The sequence below is a fragment of the Nelumbo lutea genome, chromosome 1 (genome assembly GCF_056320005.1).
Source record: "Nelumbo lutea isolate HS-2025 chromosome 1, American lotus-T2T, whole genome shotgun sequence".
Classification (NCBI taxonomy): Eukaryota; Viridiplantae; Streptophyta; class Magnoliopsida; order Proteales; family Nelumbonaceae; genus Nelumbo; species Nelumbo lutea.
This window is the reverse complement of record NC_142684.1, coordinates 133057990-133077274: the sequence shown is the minus strand read 5'-3', so window position 1 is coordinate 133077274 and position 19285 is coordinate 133057990. Positions and strand designations below refer to the sequence as shown.

The window sequence follows — 19285 nt, the reverse complement described above, 5'->3', positions numbered from 1 at the left end:
CTGTATAAAGTCTGAGACCCGTTCCAAAATCCAACCTATAAATGGAACAGATTCAGATTTTGAACATTGCATCCATTTATTAATTGAATTGGCTGCAGACCTAACCCCATTTGAACTGATTAAGGTTCAAATCTAATTAAACGTATATGCTTATGTAAATTTATGATTTAATTATTTCATATATTTATAAAAATATTTTATATGAATAAGTTAAAGAGCGATTACTTTATTTACATTGTTTTTAGTTTTTTTTTTTTATCAATAACACTTTCATTAAATCATCAATAGAAGATTTACAAGAGGAAGACAAACACACTTATCTTCCAAGAGCAACGAAGGACCTCGAGAAAAGGAAAAAGAAAAGGAAAAAACACTAAAGTTACAGCTTAGCCCAAAACAGTGAATCCCTTTTGCCCCTTGTTGAGCTAAACCATCAGCTAGGGAATTAGCTGATCTTTTAACCCAGCATATCTTAACTTTCATCTCCCACACCAGCCACTTAAATTTCCTCCTCTCATTACTGTACTTCCATAAGCCATTGTTATCTTTATTCAACCACCCTATCACCACCTCTAAATCCCCTTCAATTATGAGTTTCCTGATGTTCAACTCCTTAGCTTTCTGGACTCCTTCCATAACTGCAAAGATCTCAGCTCTAAGGGAGTCACCCACTCCAATTGGGCTTGAGAACATGGCAGAAATGACCCCATTCTCATCCCTAAAAACACCCCCAATCCCCAACTGTCCCAGATTTCCCCTACTACACCCATCAAAGTTTAATTTCAAGAATCCAATAGGTGAAGGGGTCCAAGACACTCATTACTGACTTGGTCTATGTGCAAGTTGCAATTTCACCCCACTTCCTCAACATGTCATCCACAATGTAATCTGTGAATAACTCCAAAGATTTCAGCCACTGTACAGCCCTAATATGTATGATAGCCCTCAGATCTGCTGCCCCTCTCTCAGCTTCTGAGAATATCCTGGAATTTCTTTCTTCCCAAAGTGTCCAGCATACTACAGCCCAGTCCAATACAAAAGCCCAATAAGATCCAAATCCAAACCTGTGGTCCCTAAATCCATTTGGTTTAGGGTCAGATTTGGATGTGATTTTTTAATAATCAAATAGGACTCAGATGTAGTTGGAACCAACCTGATTACTACCCAAAACAGAAATATTGTGTAGTGAGCGATTGGAGGCAAACTCTAATCAAATCACTCTTCTACTTGAGGCAAATTCTTTTGGGGCATTTTCTTGAAGCTAATAAATTGATTAGCATCAGATAATTAACCCATTTCATCAGAAAGCTAAGACCTTCAACCGATCTTTCCATTTTAATTTCTTTTTTTTTATCGGTATTGGTGAAATTTTTTTTTAATATAATTTCTCACATAACATAATTAACCCAATTAGACTAATAACTAGGTTTTTTTGTTATCTGGGTAAGCCTCATTCAAGAAATCACGTAGATATTCTCTTAATTACATCTCTGCTAGGAGCAGAGAAAACCTTTTGATTCTGATTCAGAAGTACAAATGAATAGACAAAACTAAGTATCGTTTTTCTGCAGAATTTTCCTTTGAAAATTCTGGTATATGTTCCCTCTTTGTTTGAGAGAAAACCAACAAATAAATAAACAAACTTTTTATACATAACAAGTAAATAGGTATCATAAAAAGTCATGTTTCATCAATAAGGCTACAAATGGCCTTTAAATTGTGGTTATGTGCATTATCATGCTGTGAGGAACCATAATCAGCCAAGTTACATGAACATGGTTGTAGATGGTTGTCTCCCTCACATAAAGTAATGATTTTCAGGGTCAAAATGAAGTAAGGAACCATTATTATCCAAGTTTCATAGACGAGGTTATAGATGGTTATCTCCTTACATGCATTTCAATATGAAACAAGGAAGAAAGAAAGGAGTGAGAGGAATAGATAGAATATGGTCTTCCATCTCATGTGGAAGCACAAGGAGTATCATATTGAAGGGGTGTAGGAAGAAAACAAGATTCCCTACCTTCTTCTTCCTTGTTTTTATGCTCTCCACACCAATCTTCTTCTCTTTTCTCTTCCCACTTGTTTCTTAGTGCTAGAAATCCTGCAAACAAATTAGTATTAGCCAACAAAAAGGCATTAGCCCCTTCTCCTTGTAGGAGAGGGGTTTACATAGAGGAGGAAGGTGGTTAAGTAACTCCTCACTCCTCTCTTCTTAGAGTGCCCAAGTGTCACCCCACTTAAAATGGGTTAAGGAGGGAAAAGAAAACTCTTCCTTCCTAAGGTGACAAGTGTCCCCCCACTTAAAGTGGGTTAAGGAGGCAGAAGATGTTAGACAGTTTTGTATGCCCTTAGCTTCAATCAAAATTGATGTACTTTATGAGTTTTGTTGTAAATGATTAAAACTGAATATTTGATTCATGTTCCCTTGGTATGTTTCTGTGTATTACCCTTAAACTGGACACTTATTGAGACTCGTGTTAGTTTTGAATGTTCACAGCGAGTGGGTCGGTCTGGGGAGACCTATCCTGACAAGGCTGACACTGTGGTGCCACCAAGTCGATTGGGGTGGCTTGTCTCAGCTACCGGGGTGAGACCCTAGGCACATATAGTGTGGGATTAATTAAATCTTTGAACTGGACCAGATTTCCAGTATTGCCCTGGACCTTGGAGATTGATGGGCAAAACTGGAAAGTTACACCCGACCCCTAGACTCGATTATGATACTGCACTAGGTGTCGGATCGGGCTGTCTTTGATGTACCAATCAGTGAGATCCTTAGCGGGGGTCAAAACGTGGGTATGTTGGGACAATCCGAGAATTCATCTGAGTGGGTAATCATAGTGACAGGATCAGCCCCTTTGTCGGACAAAGGTAATGATCGGGGATACACTCTCATTGTTGGAAACCAAGACTGCCGGCAGCCGATTTCAACCGTTGAAATTTGTTTTGCAAAATATATTTTATATGAGATATAAAAGTATATATATTATGGTTTCTAAAATGTTTGCAAAAGGGTTTTAATTCCCGGGATCCATATAAGTGGAGAGTGCAACACTGTTCCTTGCAACCGAGGGAGAGGTCCTCTCTTGTCGGGCAGTGTATGATCATTATGGGCTGAGAGGTTAAGTGTAAGACCATTGAGGATAATACCTGATGGGCTAATCTTGCATCTGCCCACAGTCCCTGGGTGTTACAAGGTGGCTTGGCCCAGGGACCACTTAGGGTAAGTGTTGGGCCCATAGAGCCCATTTGTGAAGTTTGGTTCAGTAAGTTTCACATGGCAGTTCAGTAGGTAGGCTTCAAACAATGTCAGTCAGATCATACACTCTTTGTGAAGAGATGTCAGGAACAGGTTGTTGTATTGATAATGTATGTGGATGATATCATCATTACAGGAAATTGGAGTTCAGAAATACAAAAATTGAAACAATTCCTTGCATCTAAATTTGAAGTGAAGGATTTAGGTCCCCTGAAGTATTTCCTCGGAATTGAAGTTGTCCGCTCAGAAAGGGGTATCTTCATTTCTCAAAGGAAATACACCCCTGATCTATTACAAGACACAGGCAAATTAGGTGCAAGGCCAACATATACTCCCATGGATGTTGATCACAAGTTGGGTGACTGTGATGGTGAGCCTCTGAAAGATGTGAAATAGTTCCAAAAGGTTAGTGCGAAAGCTGATTTATTTGTCCATGACCCGTTCAGACATTGCCTATTCAGTTGGGGTTCTAAGCCAATTCATGCACTCTCCTAAGAAAGCACACATGGAGGCAGCAGAGAGAGTTCTTAGATACTTAAAAGAGTATCCCAGAATAGGTCTACTATTCAGTAAACATAATCACCTAAAAGTGGATGTCTTTAAAGATGTTGATTAGGCAAGTGTTGTGGATGATAGAAAGTCCATGAGTGGGTATACTTAAAAGAGTATCCCAGAATAGGTCTACTATTCAGTAAACATAATCACCTAAAGGTGGATGTCTTTAAAGATGTTGATTAGGCAAGTGTTGTGGATGATAGAAAGTCCATGAGTGGGTATTGCACATTTGTGGGAGGAAACCTAGTGACCTGGAAAAACAAGAAACAAAGTGTGGTAGCAAGGTAAGCTAAATGTAGAGCTATGGCACATGGGGTGGCTGAAGTCTTTTGGCTAAAAAATCTTCTAGGGGAGCTTGGAGTTGTTGTTCATAATCCTATGTCTCTTTACTGTGACAACAAGGCAGCCATAAATATCGCCAGCAACCCTGTCCTACATGAGAGGACCAAGCACATTGAGGTGGACAAACACTTCATAAGGGAAAATTTGGAAAAAAGGGAAATTTGCATCCCTTATGTCAACTCCAAGGAACAACTCGTTGATGTCCTCACAAAAGGGCTTCCATACTCGCGACACAATGAGTTATGTGACAACCTAGGCATGATAGACATATTCAGCCCAACTTGAGGGGGAGTGTTGTGAGGATTATTTAACTGTTATTTTATAGTTGCTGTTAGTGGGTTGTCAGCTTAAGATGTTGTCAGTCAGTTAGTTTGTTTCTTTCTTATTAGTTTGTTTCTAGGGAGTGCCACTAGGGGCATACTTGTAATCTCCCATTCCTTTTATATTAAGTTAATATAAATAACTAAACTGGCGGCAGCCAGAAGTAGTTGGTTTTTTTGTCTCTCAATCATATCTTCCTCTTCTTCTCTTTCTCTCTCTCATCTCTCTCTCCATGAATGATTACATTGACAAAAAAATCAGTTTTGCATAAAAACTAATCGATTTAAATATATATTTAGAAATAGATATTTTAGTTTAAAATATATATATAAACCAACTAAACCGATAAGCCGACCCAAACCGACCCTTCATATTTGGGTCGGTTTTGCTTCAAGGTCAGTCAGTTTTGGTTTAGTCAATAAGTAAGCTGACTAGGTTGGGTCGGTTGAAGAAAATGACTCAAACCGACCCAACTCGACCCATGAACACCCCTATTGTTGTTCCATTAAACGGGCTCTACTACAGGCCCATTAAATGCTTATTGCATTACAAACAAGCCTAATTAACTTGGGGCCTGTTGTTCACTAAGTTCACTAAACTAGATTACAGACCCCTTCATTTTTTAAGTTGTGTATGGGAGTATCTTAATAACCTGCTACCAGCCCAGCAACTTAACAATCGGCAACACTAAAAAGATTCATTAAATTAAATTAACAGAATGTGTACAATAAGAAGTTGTGGGTAGACAGAGAGTCCACATAAATCCCACAAATTACAATACAGACCCAAGCTCAACCCAACAAAGAAATTCTTTAGTTACAGACAAGCCCCAAAGGACCCAAAGGATCCACCATCTATAATATAGCCCAGAAAATAGCTTGCCTTTGGACACCTTGCTTAGCTAGACTATCAGCTAAGTTGTTAGGTGATCTCCTAACCCATCTTATGTGAATTTCCATATCTTTAGAAACCTGCTTAAAGCGCTCAAATTCATTTTTTAATCTCCAGATTGCTCCTTCCCCTTTTCATTTTACTTTCTTATTTCACATGTGCAAATCCGATTCCAAAGATTTTTTTCTGGCAAGATTTGCTTTGTAGCTATAAATAAGGCCTTGACACTTTATTTCACAAATTAACACTATGAGTTATGTATAAGAAAAAGAAAATGCAAGACATGAATAAAACGAAACCAACTTCAACATTACCATATCATACTGGCCACTTGGCTTAGCCGCCCACAGACGAAGATTGATTGTATTCCTCGTTCCATAACCAGGTATTGGGTTGTCATAAGCAACTGCCTCAACCTAAAATGGGAGTAATCAGTATGCTGTAACAAGTGCAAGCCATTTGGCAGAATTGGGCTATTTTATTTTATCACTTGAATATATGGAAAATATTTACTTCCAGAACAACCATTCCTGCACAAAATATTAGACAATCTTACCATTTCACCAGGGACCCAAACTTTATATTTTTTTCCATTCAAAGTCTCCTCCTCAACAGTTCCATAGAACTAGCTCACACAAAAGGACTTAGAATAAGTATCATAGAAGAAGGTTTTTTCTACCAAAAAAAAAGACCGAACAAAGTTATGAAAGTATTAATGTGAAAGCAAGACAACTTAAGAAAACGGTTGACTGAGAAAAATCGGTACAAGGTATTAACTTGCACACCTTCACTGCATATGAGACATGAACACGCTCTATTTCCCAAGGGTTTCCGAAGTTCAACCAATAATCAGGTTGCTCATGTTGAAACCCATCCAATATTACCTGACGGAACAATCCATACTGATACCTTAAACCATAACTGCAAAATGAATATGCAATCCTACCAGAGTCAGTATCTTCTTAACAATAAGCTGTTTCCACATTAAAAAGTGGGAAATATGGTGAAGAACAGAAACAATTGGCAGTCAAATTCAAGTTGAAGCCAAACATGAAATGTTTGAGAAATTTGAATTGAAAAAGTATTTTCCAATCATCAAGGAGGCAATCCATTATCTATTTGTAGAGTTGCTACAAAAAAGCGTATTATTTAGAATCACATCTTTTGTCATAACTAGGGATTCCTATCCCATTCTCTTTCTTCTAACATGAATCATAATGTATTCCTCGGAAATCCCACTACAAAAATATATAAATCTGAGCTTATACCTCTTAGGATGTGCATAGACACACATAGTTACTGCAGATTCCAGTTTGGCTAATAATCCCAACTCAATATAAGGTAGAAAATTTTATATTGGGAAGTATATAAGACCGCTCATAGAAAATTTGAAACTTCCTAATAAAAACAAGGTCTCCAGCATACTATTCAGGGTTATAGTTAGCTTCCAGAAGGGCTACAATCCCCTCACTGTCAGATATGTTAGACACTCACCATGCCCACTTCATTTCTTTTTACTGTGCAATGGAGATTTGCTTGAACATCTTAATATAGCAATTTCTAATGCCACTTCTTGCATCAACTTCTAAGAAAAGATGAAGAAAAGGGTTTCATTAAATTTTTATTGTTTAATACCAAAGAAGTTTGTTTCAAACCAAAAGAAAAAGAAAAACACTCAGACATGGAGATATAATTTAAATAGTAATGAATATTTTGAAGTTGCCTTGAATATAACTGTATAGTGTAAAAGATTTTGTGTAGAACATACCCCCAAGCAGGAAAATCCAGTGTGGCTAAAGAATCCATTTGGCATGCTGATAGACGAGCTAGGCCACCATTACCAAGTGCAGCATCCCCTTCCTTGAAGATCATAATAAAAATCTTAAGGCATAAAAGATAAATATGGTTGGACATCCAGAGATGAGAAAAAACAAATAAGGAAATTATTTACACAATTTTAAAAAATTAGCATGTTAGAAAGATACTAAAAATTTAATAAAAAACTTCTAACCTGCTCAGCTAAGACCTCAAACTCAAAACCAAGCTGGCGCAAAGCATCTGCACATTGGTCCTTGATACCTAAATTTATGACGCTATTTGATAAAGAGCGACCTGAAAGAACAAGTGATAATGAAATGGAAGAATTTGTTAAGCAAACAAGGAAAAACTATACTCATTACATCATTTAGCAAGCTAAATCAGGTCAAAAACATGAATTACCAATAAAAGAAAGGCTTCTAGTGACATAACAAAACTTCATGTTAATGTCATTAAAGTATATAGAGCAAAGCTAATAAAGTAGAATGACATGAATTATAAATATCAATGAAGTAAGAAGCAATTGCTTGGTGCAATGATAAAACGTTGGGCTGACATGATAAGAACGTGTTTTCATGAGTGGAACACATCGCACAAAAATGCCAGAGGTTAGACCCATAATCAATGATACCCAGATACCTGTACAAGGGTCTGTATTGTGTCAGATAATTCAATTTTCAGTGCAAATTTCTTATCTGATACCATATCCAACCATATTTCTGGCCATATCAAGGTAACATAGTCCATTATATGATAGTTAAATCAGCCCTACTTTTGTCTTACAGTGATTTTTTCCAACCATGAGAAAGTTTGTACTGCTAATGGTTCCTTTCCTCCAACTTTAGGAAGGACCCATCAACACTTCCCCTAGTCTTTCACTTATCTTCATGTTCCTACCAATTATCTTTATATGAGAAATCCAACAAAATCCTTACATGGCAGTATGACCTTCCTTCTTTCATATTGAGTGTTTCAAAACATAGTGTAATTGTGAGGAGAATAGCATTTACTTGCAGGATATACATGATTCATGCCTTATCCCAACTATATGGGGTCGGCTACATGAATCCTATTTCGCCAATCCATTCTATTTAAGCCATATCCACTGTTAAATTATTAGTGCTTAAATCATTTATTACTACATGATTAACGTCTACGATCTACAATATAATAATTATGACTTCCACAACATTTTAATTAGACTTACAAATTATAACTATATCTAACCTAAAGACAAACTTATTTGAGGAAAATAAACCAGGTAACTTTTCATGCTATAAATATAAGAACATAATACTGAAATAAGCAAGTGTATTTGTGCAGTAAACCAGATAATATATTCAAACTACAAAAACAAAGACACAATAAATTATTGATTTTGGAGAAATGCAGTAATAGGTTGATAGGAGATTATAGCATTCATCTACCCCCCCCCCCCAAAAAAAAAAAAAGAAAACAAAGACAGAAAACGCTGACAAACCAGGTAACTTTTCATGCTATAAATATAAGAACATAATACTGAAATAAGCAACTGTATTTGTGCAGTAAACCAGATAATATATTCAAACTACAAAAACAAAGACACAATAAATTATTTATTTTGGAGAAATGCAGTAATAGGTTGATAGGAGATTATAGCATTCATCTAACCCCCCCCCCCTAAAAAAAAAAAAAAAGAAAAAAGAAAACAAAGACAGAAAACGCTGACAATACACTCTACCTTGAAGATCTCACTATTGAAAAGATGATAACATGAGGTAACCAAGAATTTCTACAGACATGTAATTTATTCCAAAATTTACTGAAATTGATATAGATAAGCAGAGAGAGAGAGAGAGGGAGAGAGATTATTGATATTTAACATCTTTATCAATTAGTAGTGCTCCTAAATAATAGTGAAGAAAAGGTAATACACTCAAAGAGTAGTAAAAATACCCATAAGATACTCAAGAGAGAGGAAATATAAGCGCTTTGGATCTTTCCTCTTGAAGTATTGATGGGTATCATGCCAACGTTCAATCAACCGGTCTCTTACACTATGTGATAATGCCTACAGATACCATAATATCAAAACCAACTTATGGAATGAAATCTCAAAAATATGACAACAGAAAATACTAGAGTAAAATGTAACTGTATCTTGAATTATTAATCATTGTTGAAACTTGTTTTCAAGGTAAATCCAAAACACAGTATGCATGAATAGAACAATAAATGTTTCTCTGAAACAAATAAAAGATAGGTGTTTTGATCAAAAAATAAAATAAAAATAAAAGATAGGTGTGAAACACTTTTTTACAGTAGAATTCAATTGCATGGAGAAGTAGATTATTTGATGTTAAAATTAATCATTGCGCCAAGAGCATATAATTTGAAAGTTGGAAAATGTTATCCCAAATTGGTTCAATTAACACTTTTTTTAACAATAATCTGTAAATTAACTTCAGAAACCACTAAAATAATTGGTATTCAACCAAGTGAATGACAGGATATGTTCCTTTTCAGAGGCATTTTACTCTAAATTTTTCATGATTTATTTTCTGCATACAGATAAACAGACCTTCCAATTTTGATATCTTAAAGAAATTCCTCCAAATCTCCTGATCTCCTCTGTGAAGGTAAATAAGATACCATCATGGGAAATGCCAAGGAGTTGGTGAATCAACCCAAATTTACTGGATAGCATACTTGAATGCTGGGGATTGATCCATTTGCAGCCATACCTATCAAGGTAATGTATAGGAAACAGGACATCGATTGGGGGGCACCTTTATTTCATGCCATATTTACACGCATGTCAGGTGGCCTGTTAGCCAAGGAAAAGGGCAAGCCAAACACCCTTATCATATGTTGTACACTATATTGCATTTTATTTATGCTATAAAATAAATATGATTAATTATTTCATTTGCTTGGATTCTTGATTCAATGTTCCTTTTGTTGGATCCTTTGTCCTGTAATGCTCATTTTCTTGAATCCATTGACCTGTGCCTTTTTTCTCATCGTTCTACTGACTTGATTTCAAATACGCCTTACTATTGCATGAACGTATAGTGCATTCCTTACTATATGTCCATCGTGCTTTTTATGTCATTTTCTTGAATCCACTAAATTATTGTTCTGTGATAAAATTAATGATTTCAAATATTCCTTACTGCTTTATCAACTGAACTTATACTGTATGGACTATTTCAATTTATGATTAAAGGGTAAAATTGCCTTAAAAAATTAGATGGTTTAATGTGTTTATATATGCAAAATTTCTTTATTATTGACTTTCTTTTAGTATTTTTTCCAATACAAAATAATATGAAATTGAAAATAGGGAACATGTCAACATGGATCATACTACTTAAATAAAGGTTTTATTTGTCAAAAAACCACCACCCAACTAGCACTAAGGCAATCACACTCAAGCGCTTAGGTGACAAGAAGTACCCTATTGCCTTGTCTCACCTTTCCACCTCAATAACTGTTTCTACATCACACTAATAATATAGCCTTGGATGCACCAATAATTCTCTCTGCATGATAAATATTTGATGATTAGAAGTTCTACAAACCTAACGATGGGCTGTTCTCGACTAGTAATGCCCCCAATGGAGGAGTGGACTATGTTAAAGCTAAGATCCTTGTTCTTTTAACGGGTTTCCAGATAGCAAAACAAGAAACCCTTTCAAAGCAGAGGTCCTCACTCTCTTGGAAGGCTTTACTTTCTCAAGAAAATAGCCACTTTTTGTTTCAAAACTAACTTTATTGATTTTACCTCGCTGTCTTCACTAAAAATGACCACCTTTCTGGAATCAGGTATTAGAATCTTCTCAACGGAAGAGTCAAAGTTGTCCATGTAATTAGTTTTATGAATCCTCTTCCCTTTTTATTTGAACGCCAAAAATCAGGTTAGATTTCAGTTATCACCGTCATTTACTAATGCTAGAAGACCGTTACAAATGATAGTTCAAATCAATACCGGTATAAAGTTCATTCTCTCTAATAAATTTCAAGTAGAAACAAACTGCATTACCTGGTAAGCCTCAAAATCATCGAAACTAAATCGCGATCTTGCCACCGTATACTCGACGTGGTGTAAGATGTCCTTCTGAAGGCTAAGCGGATCATTTTTAAGAAAGCCATCCATCAATCCAAACATCCTCTCTGCCTTGGCCCTCCGCTCCCCGGACTCCATTAACAATCCAGCTCTTCGCACAACAATCCCTCTCGAAGGCACTGACGAGGACACCGAAAAAACTCCATCACCGTCATCAATAGCCTCCATCAAAGCATTCTTGATCTTATCCAAGCTGCCATGGTCGACAATCTTCCTCCCATGTGAATCAGTCACGAAGAACTTCTTAACGAAGAATTCGCCCTCAAATTCAACAATGGCCTTCTCGATTTTCAACCCGAGTACCTTGAAAACTCTAGTAATGACCTGAAGAAGACCGATCCTATTGCGAGCTTTGATCTGGAAGGCCGTCGAGTCGTCGGACTCATTGTTATCGACGCTTATGCTCGAAGTCTCGGTTATCGTCTCACTGGAAGCTCGAAGAGGCTTGATTTGACGAGATGAGTTACGGAGAAGAGGAAAAGACGAGCATGGCTTTGATGAGCCAGAAAACGAGGAGACAGGAAGAAGGGAAGCCGAAGAGGAGAGCTCTGTATGGTGCGGATAGAAGGTGAGAAGAGAAGATGAGATCAAAGACATTGAAGAGAAAACAGAGTTGCAGAGAAGATGGATTAATGGATTTTCCACAGCTGACCGATTTCGATGTTCGAAGGAGATCAAAGCAGTCTCTGCAGGCTGCAGCAACAGTCGAGTAAGCCAGTGGAGAGTCTCGAGACTGGAGACCGTATATTCGGTTGTATGAATTAAAAAATTGAAGATTAGGCAATTAATAATAGTACGAAAAAGTACATTAACTTTGATAAAAATGATCACGATTCAAGTGATTGTGTGGATAAGATGGTCATTTTATCCCGAGCTTGGGCCTTTTGGCTTTGGGTAAGGCGAGGCGAGCATGGCGGTTGAAATCAACGGCTTTCTATCCGCTTTTGGTGATGGATGGCACGGGTTTCAGGTGTCACCCGTGGCATTTCTGTTGTATCCTTTCACTCACGGGAATTCGAATACTCGACGGTTTTCAGATGCTGTTGGATCTATTAGGATACGCCACGCCAGCTTGACGGTAAGATACACATGTTTGAAGCTGGCGTGTGTCCACACAATCATCTCACACGTGTAAATTGAAATACACGAAAAGTTGATCATACCACATTTTCTACGATAGTATCCTAGCCCTACGCTGAAACTAGTAAACCAGAGCCTTTTGATATGCTATCACTTGAATTAGATGAAGTGACCCTTTGATGGGGCCACTACATTAAATCAAAGTTGATACCACGATATGGGCCTCGGGGCGCTGAGGCTTTAGGCCCTGTGGAATGCGGATAGGGTTAAGCATTATTCGGTTAAAATCGAAATGAAAATTTTAGTTTTTGTTTTTTTAATTTGATTTTTGGAAAGTTTAATTTAATTAATTTAGTTTTTATAAATTTCGGTTTCAGAATTAAATTTTTGGTTAATTGAAAGAATCAAATTAATCAAAATTCATTATATAATATGTAATACATAATATATAATATATAATATATAATATGCTATATATTTATATATTAATATATTATAATAAAATTTAGTTTCATAATATATTATACGTTATAATATACAATATTTTATGTATGTTAATGAAATTCGATTTTAACCAAAAACCGAATCAAAAAAATTGGTTTTCTTGTAATTATTCAGCTCCGATTCGATTTTAATTTTTATTTCAGTTTTTAAAATTAGGATTTATTCGATTTAGTTTTTAATCGAATAACACCGAGTTTGTCCGAGGGTTCAAATACAAGCATATTTTAAAACCCACGGAATCGGGCTATAAGTATTAGACCCGATTATTTTTTAAGTTGGGCTACTTTTTAAATAAGTCTAGCAAAGCCTGAACCCGAGTTCAAGCTCCACAATACTATAAATAATAAAAAATAATAATAGATAATTCTTTTGACGCCTAATCGTAATAGAGAATTGGGCATTAGGTATTATATCGTCCAACCCTAATCTTTTCAATTTATTCCCTTCTCATTTTCCATTTTTTGTGTTGGATTTGGATATTGTGTGTTTTGTATTTTTGTCCTTTTTTTTCTTTGAACTTGGGTGTATAATTGTGATCTCAATGTGGCAATATTTTTTATGCGCAAAATGTGCGTTGAAATGGGAGAAAGTTTAGAAAGTATGAACTTAGAATATAAAACTAAAATATTTTATAACATACATGATACTTTGGGCTTTATATTAGGGTCGGGCTCAGGGGCAAGAATAGGCTGATAGTTGGGCGAGGGCCAATCCTTTGCAACTGTTGTGATCATCGAGCTCTAGGGCCAATTGGTCCATGGACTGCATTTTTTGGTCTAAAAGGAAAGTAAAATTTTTCAAACTAAAATGTTTTAGTTCCCAGTATGATATCGAAAATCATATCATTTTCAAAATCCTTGGTAATGCAATGTTTACAATAATTGTCAGATTTGCTTTAGTAACCGGTAACTATTTATTTTATATTATAAATAAATTTTAAAATATCCAAAAAACTAAATAGATGTTTTAACCTATTCATTAAGCCGATTCATCCGTTACTCGCACTCATCTTCTTCTGGTCTCCTCTTCTAGCCAAACTTCTCCGTCTCAGACTCCAGTTTAAATCAACAGAGTCAATGTACAATGCATTCGATCAGTATTCGATTGATTAATCATCTCTCACTCTCCACATGTATATTCTTCTTCTTCTTCTTCTTCTTCTTCTTCTTCTTCAACTGGAAATTATTTCCTCTCCCTTCTCATACTTTCTACCCCTGGTTGTTGATTCCATCGCCCTTCTCATCTTGTTACCTCCCAATCAGCCAATTACCGCCAGTAGTTTGATTTTGTCTCCTTATTTCTTGTAGATATTTTTTTTTCTGAACGCAATAAGCTCACCAAAGTCTTCAATTGCTGTTGCATGCCCCCATTGGCTTGGTTTTCTTGTTGTAACATCAAATACCGAGGTGATATAAAGAAGGTAAGTACCTTCCCTGCTTTTGATTTAAATCTATAGTTGTTCTTTTGGTTCGTACATATAGCCATAGGTGACTCAAATTGTATTTTTTGTGTTTGTGTTTTGGATCATGCATGTTTATGAATAATTTCACTTCTTCTTGGCTCAACTTTGTCATTAGAGAATAGATTTAGAATTGAATCTGGAATTGATTGATCCTATTTAGTTTATGCATGGATCCAAGACTGATATGCTTCAATCATCAATACCCACCATATGGTTGAATCAATGTCCCTTCAATAGATCCATCCATTAGTTTATATAAAAGGTTTCTTTATGTTACCAAGCAGTGTTTCTACCAAGTGCTTCAACCAATTTTCATTTGCCTCTTATTTGTCTTCCTGGAATTGGTAATTGCAACATTGGAAATGAGTATGATTGGTGTTCAATGTAAACTGCAAAATACTAGTAGAGTCAGGCTAGTTGCAAGGGGTCATTGCATGGTGTGGTGGTAAAATCCCAAGTTGACAATCTTGAGAACATAGGTTCTATCTAAAAGCGAACACTACAAAAAATGCCAAATCTGTATCTAGTCAACCCCTCAGTCACAGATGTTAGATTATGGAAAGAGTGGGATCATGGGAATTTTTCTATCAAGTCCTTGTACTCAGCACTGGTCAGAAATCAGGTGGTGGCTGGTCCAGTTAGAGGTGTTTGGGGGAAGCCTATACCACCAAGAGCTGAAGCTTTTGCTTGGTTGATTGTAAGAGGATGCATTCTAACACAGGATAACTTGAAACTCAGAGAGCTGTAGTTCCCAAGTAGATGTGTGTTGTGTTGTGTTGTTGAGGAAGATATGTCTCATATTTTGCTCCATTGCAACTTTTCATACCCAATTTGTTCTTATTTTTTCAAGTTATTGAAGATGGTTAGGAGTTCTTTGGCTGATCAGACTAAGATTATCAGTAGTTAGCCAAGAACCCAAGGTAGAGTTAAAGTTAAGATCCTTTGGACATGTATTCCTTTTGCTGTTTGCTGGGAAATATGGAAGGAAAGAAATATAAGAAGCTTTGAGGAGAAAGGGAAAAGAATGGAAGAGTTGGTAGTTGTTATTAGTTCAATAGTTATTGGTTGGGTGCTACTGTTTCTAGAGTTTCAAGGACTATAGAAAAAAGACTTTGGAGCTGAACTTCGGTCTACTTTGAATTCTTGATAGGAGTGTTGAGATTTGTCTTGTTTCTGAAAAGGTGCTTCTTTTTGTTTTGTGGCTTTTCATTGCAGTAAACCAAAGGGGGTGACATCTTGTCACTTAGTTATGTTGTATTATTTTTCCTTTTAGCAATAGAATTTCTTTTTTTCCTTTATCTTCAAAAAAATTTATTAGAAGATCACAATATGCAAGAGCTACAGGGTAAGAACAAAGCATTACCATACCTTGAAATACAAAGATACAAATCAACCATTTCACAAATATATTGCAGGAATTTCCATGTGGATAGATGATTAAAGTCTTTAGGAGTAACGGCCCATGACCCAATCCTACAACTAGATATCCTGATCAGTTCCTCCCTGAATTTGGACTTATTGTTAAAAATTCTATTATTCCTCTCAATCCAGATTGTCCAAACCACAACAACAAGTACCAATCCCCACACAATCAAACCTTTCTACTCATGCCAAGAGGCAACCAGCCAGCAAGTAGTTTAATGACATCTAAGGAACAACCCAATGGGCCAACATAGCTTAGCAGCCTCTAAGCAATATGTAATTTTTGTTTACTTTGTACTAAAATCTTTTTTCTTGATCTGTAATAGATCATAGTCAAAGATCTTTAAAACGAAATCTTTTCCATATTTATTAAGTTCTTTTTTCTGTTATTTTGTTTAAGACTATTTATGTGGTTATGTTTAGAATTCACATTTATTTCCATTAGCACTTACTACAAGTTAATTTGGCACTAAACAAAACTCGTGGTCTCAACATTGTTCCTTATGTTTGTAGGTTGGTGATTAGGATGAAAAACTAGCAAAAGGAATCAAGCTTTACGCAATACCAACAACTGCAACCTCAAAGCACACCACTTTAATTGACCTTATCACGGTATGCATGAATTTACCTTTCTAACTGGTATTCATAGGTGTTAGAAGTTTCTTTTTTGTTTTCTTTTTGATTGGTAGGAAAAGATTTCTTAGGTAGTAAGAGAAACTATAGAAATCGAAGAAATGTGATCCCAGGTATACAATTGAAAACTCTAATAGTGCAGTTGTAGAGTAATGTATTCTTGAGATCATGAAGGTTGCGCTTATTCTGGGTGTAAATGAGAATCAGGGTAAACTTTACACCCCGGTTCAAATTTCCCTGTGTTTGTTTTAGGTGTTGTTTTACAATGTAAATTAGCGTAAAACTCCACTTAGGATGAGTTTTGATGAAAGCATGAAAATGCATATATAAAGTGTGTTCAACAATTGACATTTGTAAAATAAAGAACTTAAAAGTAATATTTTTTCATAATAATTTTATAAATGTCAATTTTATTATGTGGGCAATTTTTATGTTAAAAGAATTAATAATTGAATGGAAGAAACCCAAACATAGGTCCAAGAAACCCAAATCCAAGTTCCATGGCCCAAGTAGGAGGGTTGATTCGTTTCCTGCTTTACTCTGAACAGGTTCCAGTATTTTGGGCATATATTTCTCTACAAATGTCGAAATTCAATGATTCTTGAGGCTATGGACAGCTAAAAGATAGGGTTGCAGTTCATCTGTTGATAAATTCCTCTAAATCAATCTTTATCTAAGTTAAAATTGGGGGATAAGACGTGGATCCGAGCTGAGCAGATTGAGGAGCCTGATAGCATAATAAAAAGGAAAGTCTAACCAAAAGGGAGGACGACAGACAGAGGTTATTTTGGCATTATTTTCTTAGTCTTTCACAGAGGAGAAGATGAGAGAATGACATTCAAGCACGGCTAAAGTTTCAACAAGGCTAAGGAGGATCTTGATCGATGAGTTTTACTTATTATTTTACTTCGATTTCTTGAGAGATTTCAATGTTTAATTTTGTTCTTGAGAGATTTCTTTTATTATTTTGATAAACCCTGAAGTTATATTTTTCAATTTCCATATAAGATTAGTCATGCTCTTTTTATGTGCAATTTGTTAGAAAATAATTGATTGAGTAGATTTATTTTATGAATTGATCATTGACTGCAATATTGCCAATCTGATATGTTATCGTTCTTGGATAGCTTGTAAGAATAGATCATTCTGTTCTTCATTGAAAATTAATTCTCTCAGAACAAATACTTTTGTTCTTGTCGTTGGTTTCAAAGTTCTATTTTCTGATTGTTTGTTTGGGATGTGAAACTTGCAATTGAGTAATAAATATGAATCAAAGTCGAGACCAGTTAAGTAAATCGATCAAGTGAATCTCGAAGCCTTGTTCATCACAGATTACTTTACATCCTTTCACCATCGTTACTTTTATTAAAATATTTTTACTCTTCTTTTTATTTTTAGAAAATCATTTTTTCTAGGTTATTCGCTCTTAGCGATATCTCCTTTTGTTGGTTTAATCAGCTTCTCTGTGGATTCGACACCTAAAACTACGCTTCAACAATCGCTTAGCCAAGGGTAATAATTTTGGGCAAGACAAGTTTTACATCGAGAATCGGTGGAAAGTTACCACCTATAAAATTGATGTAAATCTCCATCTTCTTTGGTGTAAAACTCTGCAACGATCAAATAGCTTATACTCCATCATTACTTTTTCCGGGCAACCATTTCACTAGAGAATTGCATCATTTCTCCAGATAGCAAATTTTTAGTAAGAGAAGGAACATGAAAGATATTCTTCAAGGCAAATTGATTATGATTGCAAACTAAAGAAGCCGATCCTATATTATTTATAGTCAAACCTATTCTATTACCAATCTTGACTTGATTAGAACATTGGTATTCAGTTTGGACTTGTAGATTATTAACATCCAGTGTCATATGATGAGTGGCGCCACTATCTGAATACCAGGTTGGATCAAATCCAATTCCAGAGGTAGAGACATTGTGGGAGATGCCATTGTGAAAGGTTGTAGGATATGTCGGATGCGAAGTATTCTCTCCATGATACGAGAGATCAAATCTTTTGTAACACTTCAGTGCACCATGTCCTAGTTTGTTACAAAGCTAAAAAATAATACTATTTCCTCTTCCATGACTTTGTCCATGGCTTGAAGGCTGATCACCATGCCCCCTACCTTTGCCATGATTGTTGCCACCCCTGCCTTGATTGTAAGAACTCTGAGAGGACTAAAAACTGTTAATCGAATTTTTATTATTATTCATTGCAAGATTTGCATTAGGATTTTCACTAGAAAATTTATGTTGTAAAAGCCAAGCTTCATGACTCAAAAGTAACCCAAAAACATCACTACTATTGAGATGACCTGCATCAACTCGATTTGTAATGGTTATAATAAGGGATTCATACTCACTTCTCAATCCGGATAGAATGTATAAAACCATATCTTCTTTTGCTATTGGTTTTGAGATTGCAGAAAGATTATTTACAACTGTTTTGGCTTTTTAAACATAATCACTGATGGACAAGTTCCTTTTCTTGTGGTTTTGAAGTTGACGTTTGAGTTGAAGTACCCTGGATCGAGAATGAGAAGAGAAAGATTTCTCCAAAACACTCTAGACTTCGGCAACTGTAGAGAGTCTAAAGACTTGTGCTAGGACTCCTTTAGTTAAAGAAGCTACCAGCTAGCTTCAAACCAGCCGATCTAACTGCACCCAGGTGGAAAATTCTGGATTCAAAATTCTCTTACTGTTATTAATAGGATCTAGAATCTCTTATGAGGGAGGCTTGGCCGATCCATCAATGAGCCCCATCAACTTGTGGGATCAAAGTACTGGAAGCAATTGAGCTTTCTAGAGAAGAAAAGTATCACCATTGAGTTTGATTGTTAGATAATGAGAAATATTAGGAGTAGAATTGATGTTCATTGGT

At 35.9% G+C, this 19285-nt stretch overlaps 1 protein-coding gene across 1 annotated transcript in view; it reads right to left on the bottom strand.

Annotated features, from left to right (window-relative positions):
- LOC148877671 (uncharacterized) overlaps positions 1-12049 on the bottom strand; it is a 104264-nt gene extending 92215 nt beyond the window's left edge. The window contains exons 1-7 of the mRNA XM_088942288.1: positions 11214-12049; positions 9125-9239; positions 7383-7483; positions 7140-7231; positions 6157-6292; positions 5928-5996; positions 5686-5787 (exon numbers count right to left, since the gene is read on the bottom strand). Of these exons, the coding sequence (XP_088798414.1) occupies positions 5686-5787; positions 5928-5996; positions 6157-6292; positions 7140-7231; positions 7383-7483; positions 9125-9239; positions 11214-11894 (1296 nt within the window). The 5' untranslated portion in view covers positions 11895-12049. The remainder of the gene's footprint in view (positions 1-5685; positions 5788-5927; positions 5997-6156; positions 6293-7139; positions 7232-7382; positions 7484-9124; positions 9240-11213) is intronic.
- Between the last annotated feature and the right edge of the window lie 7236 nt (positions 12050-19285).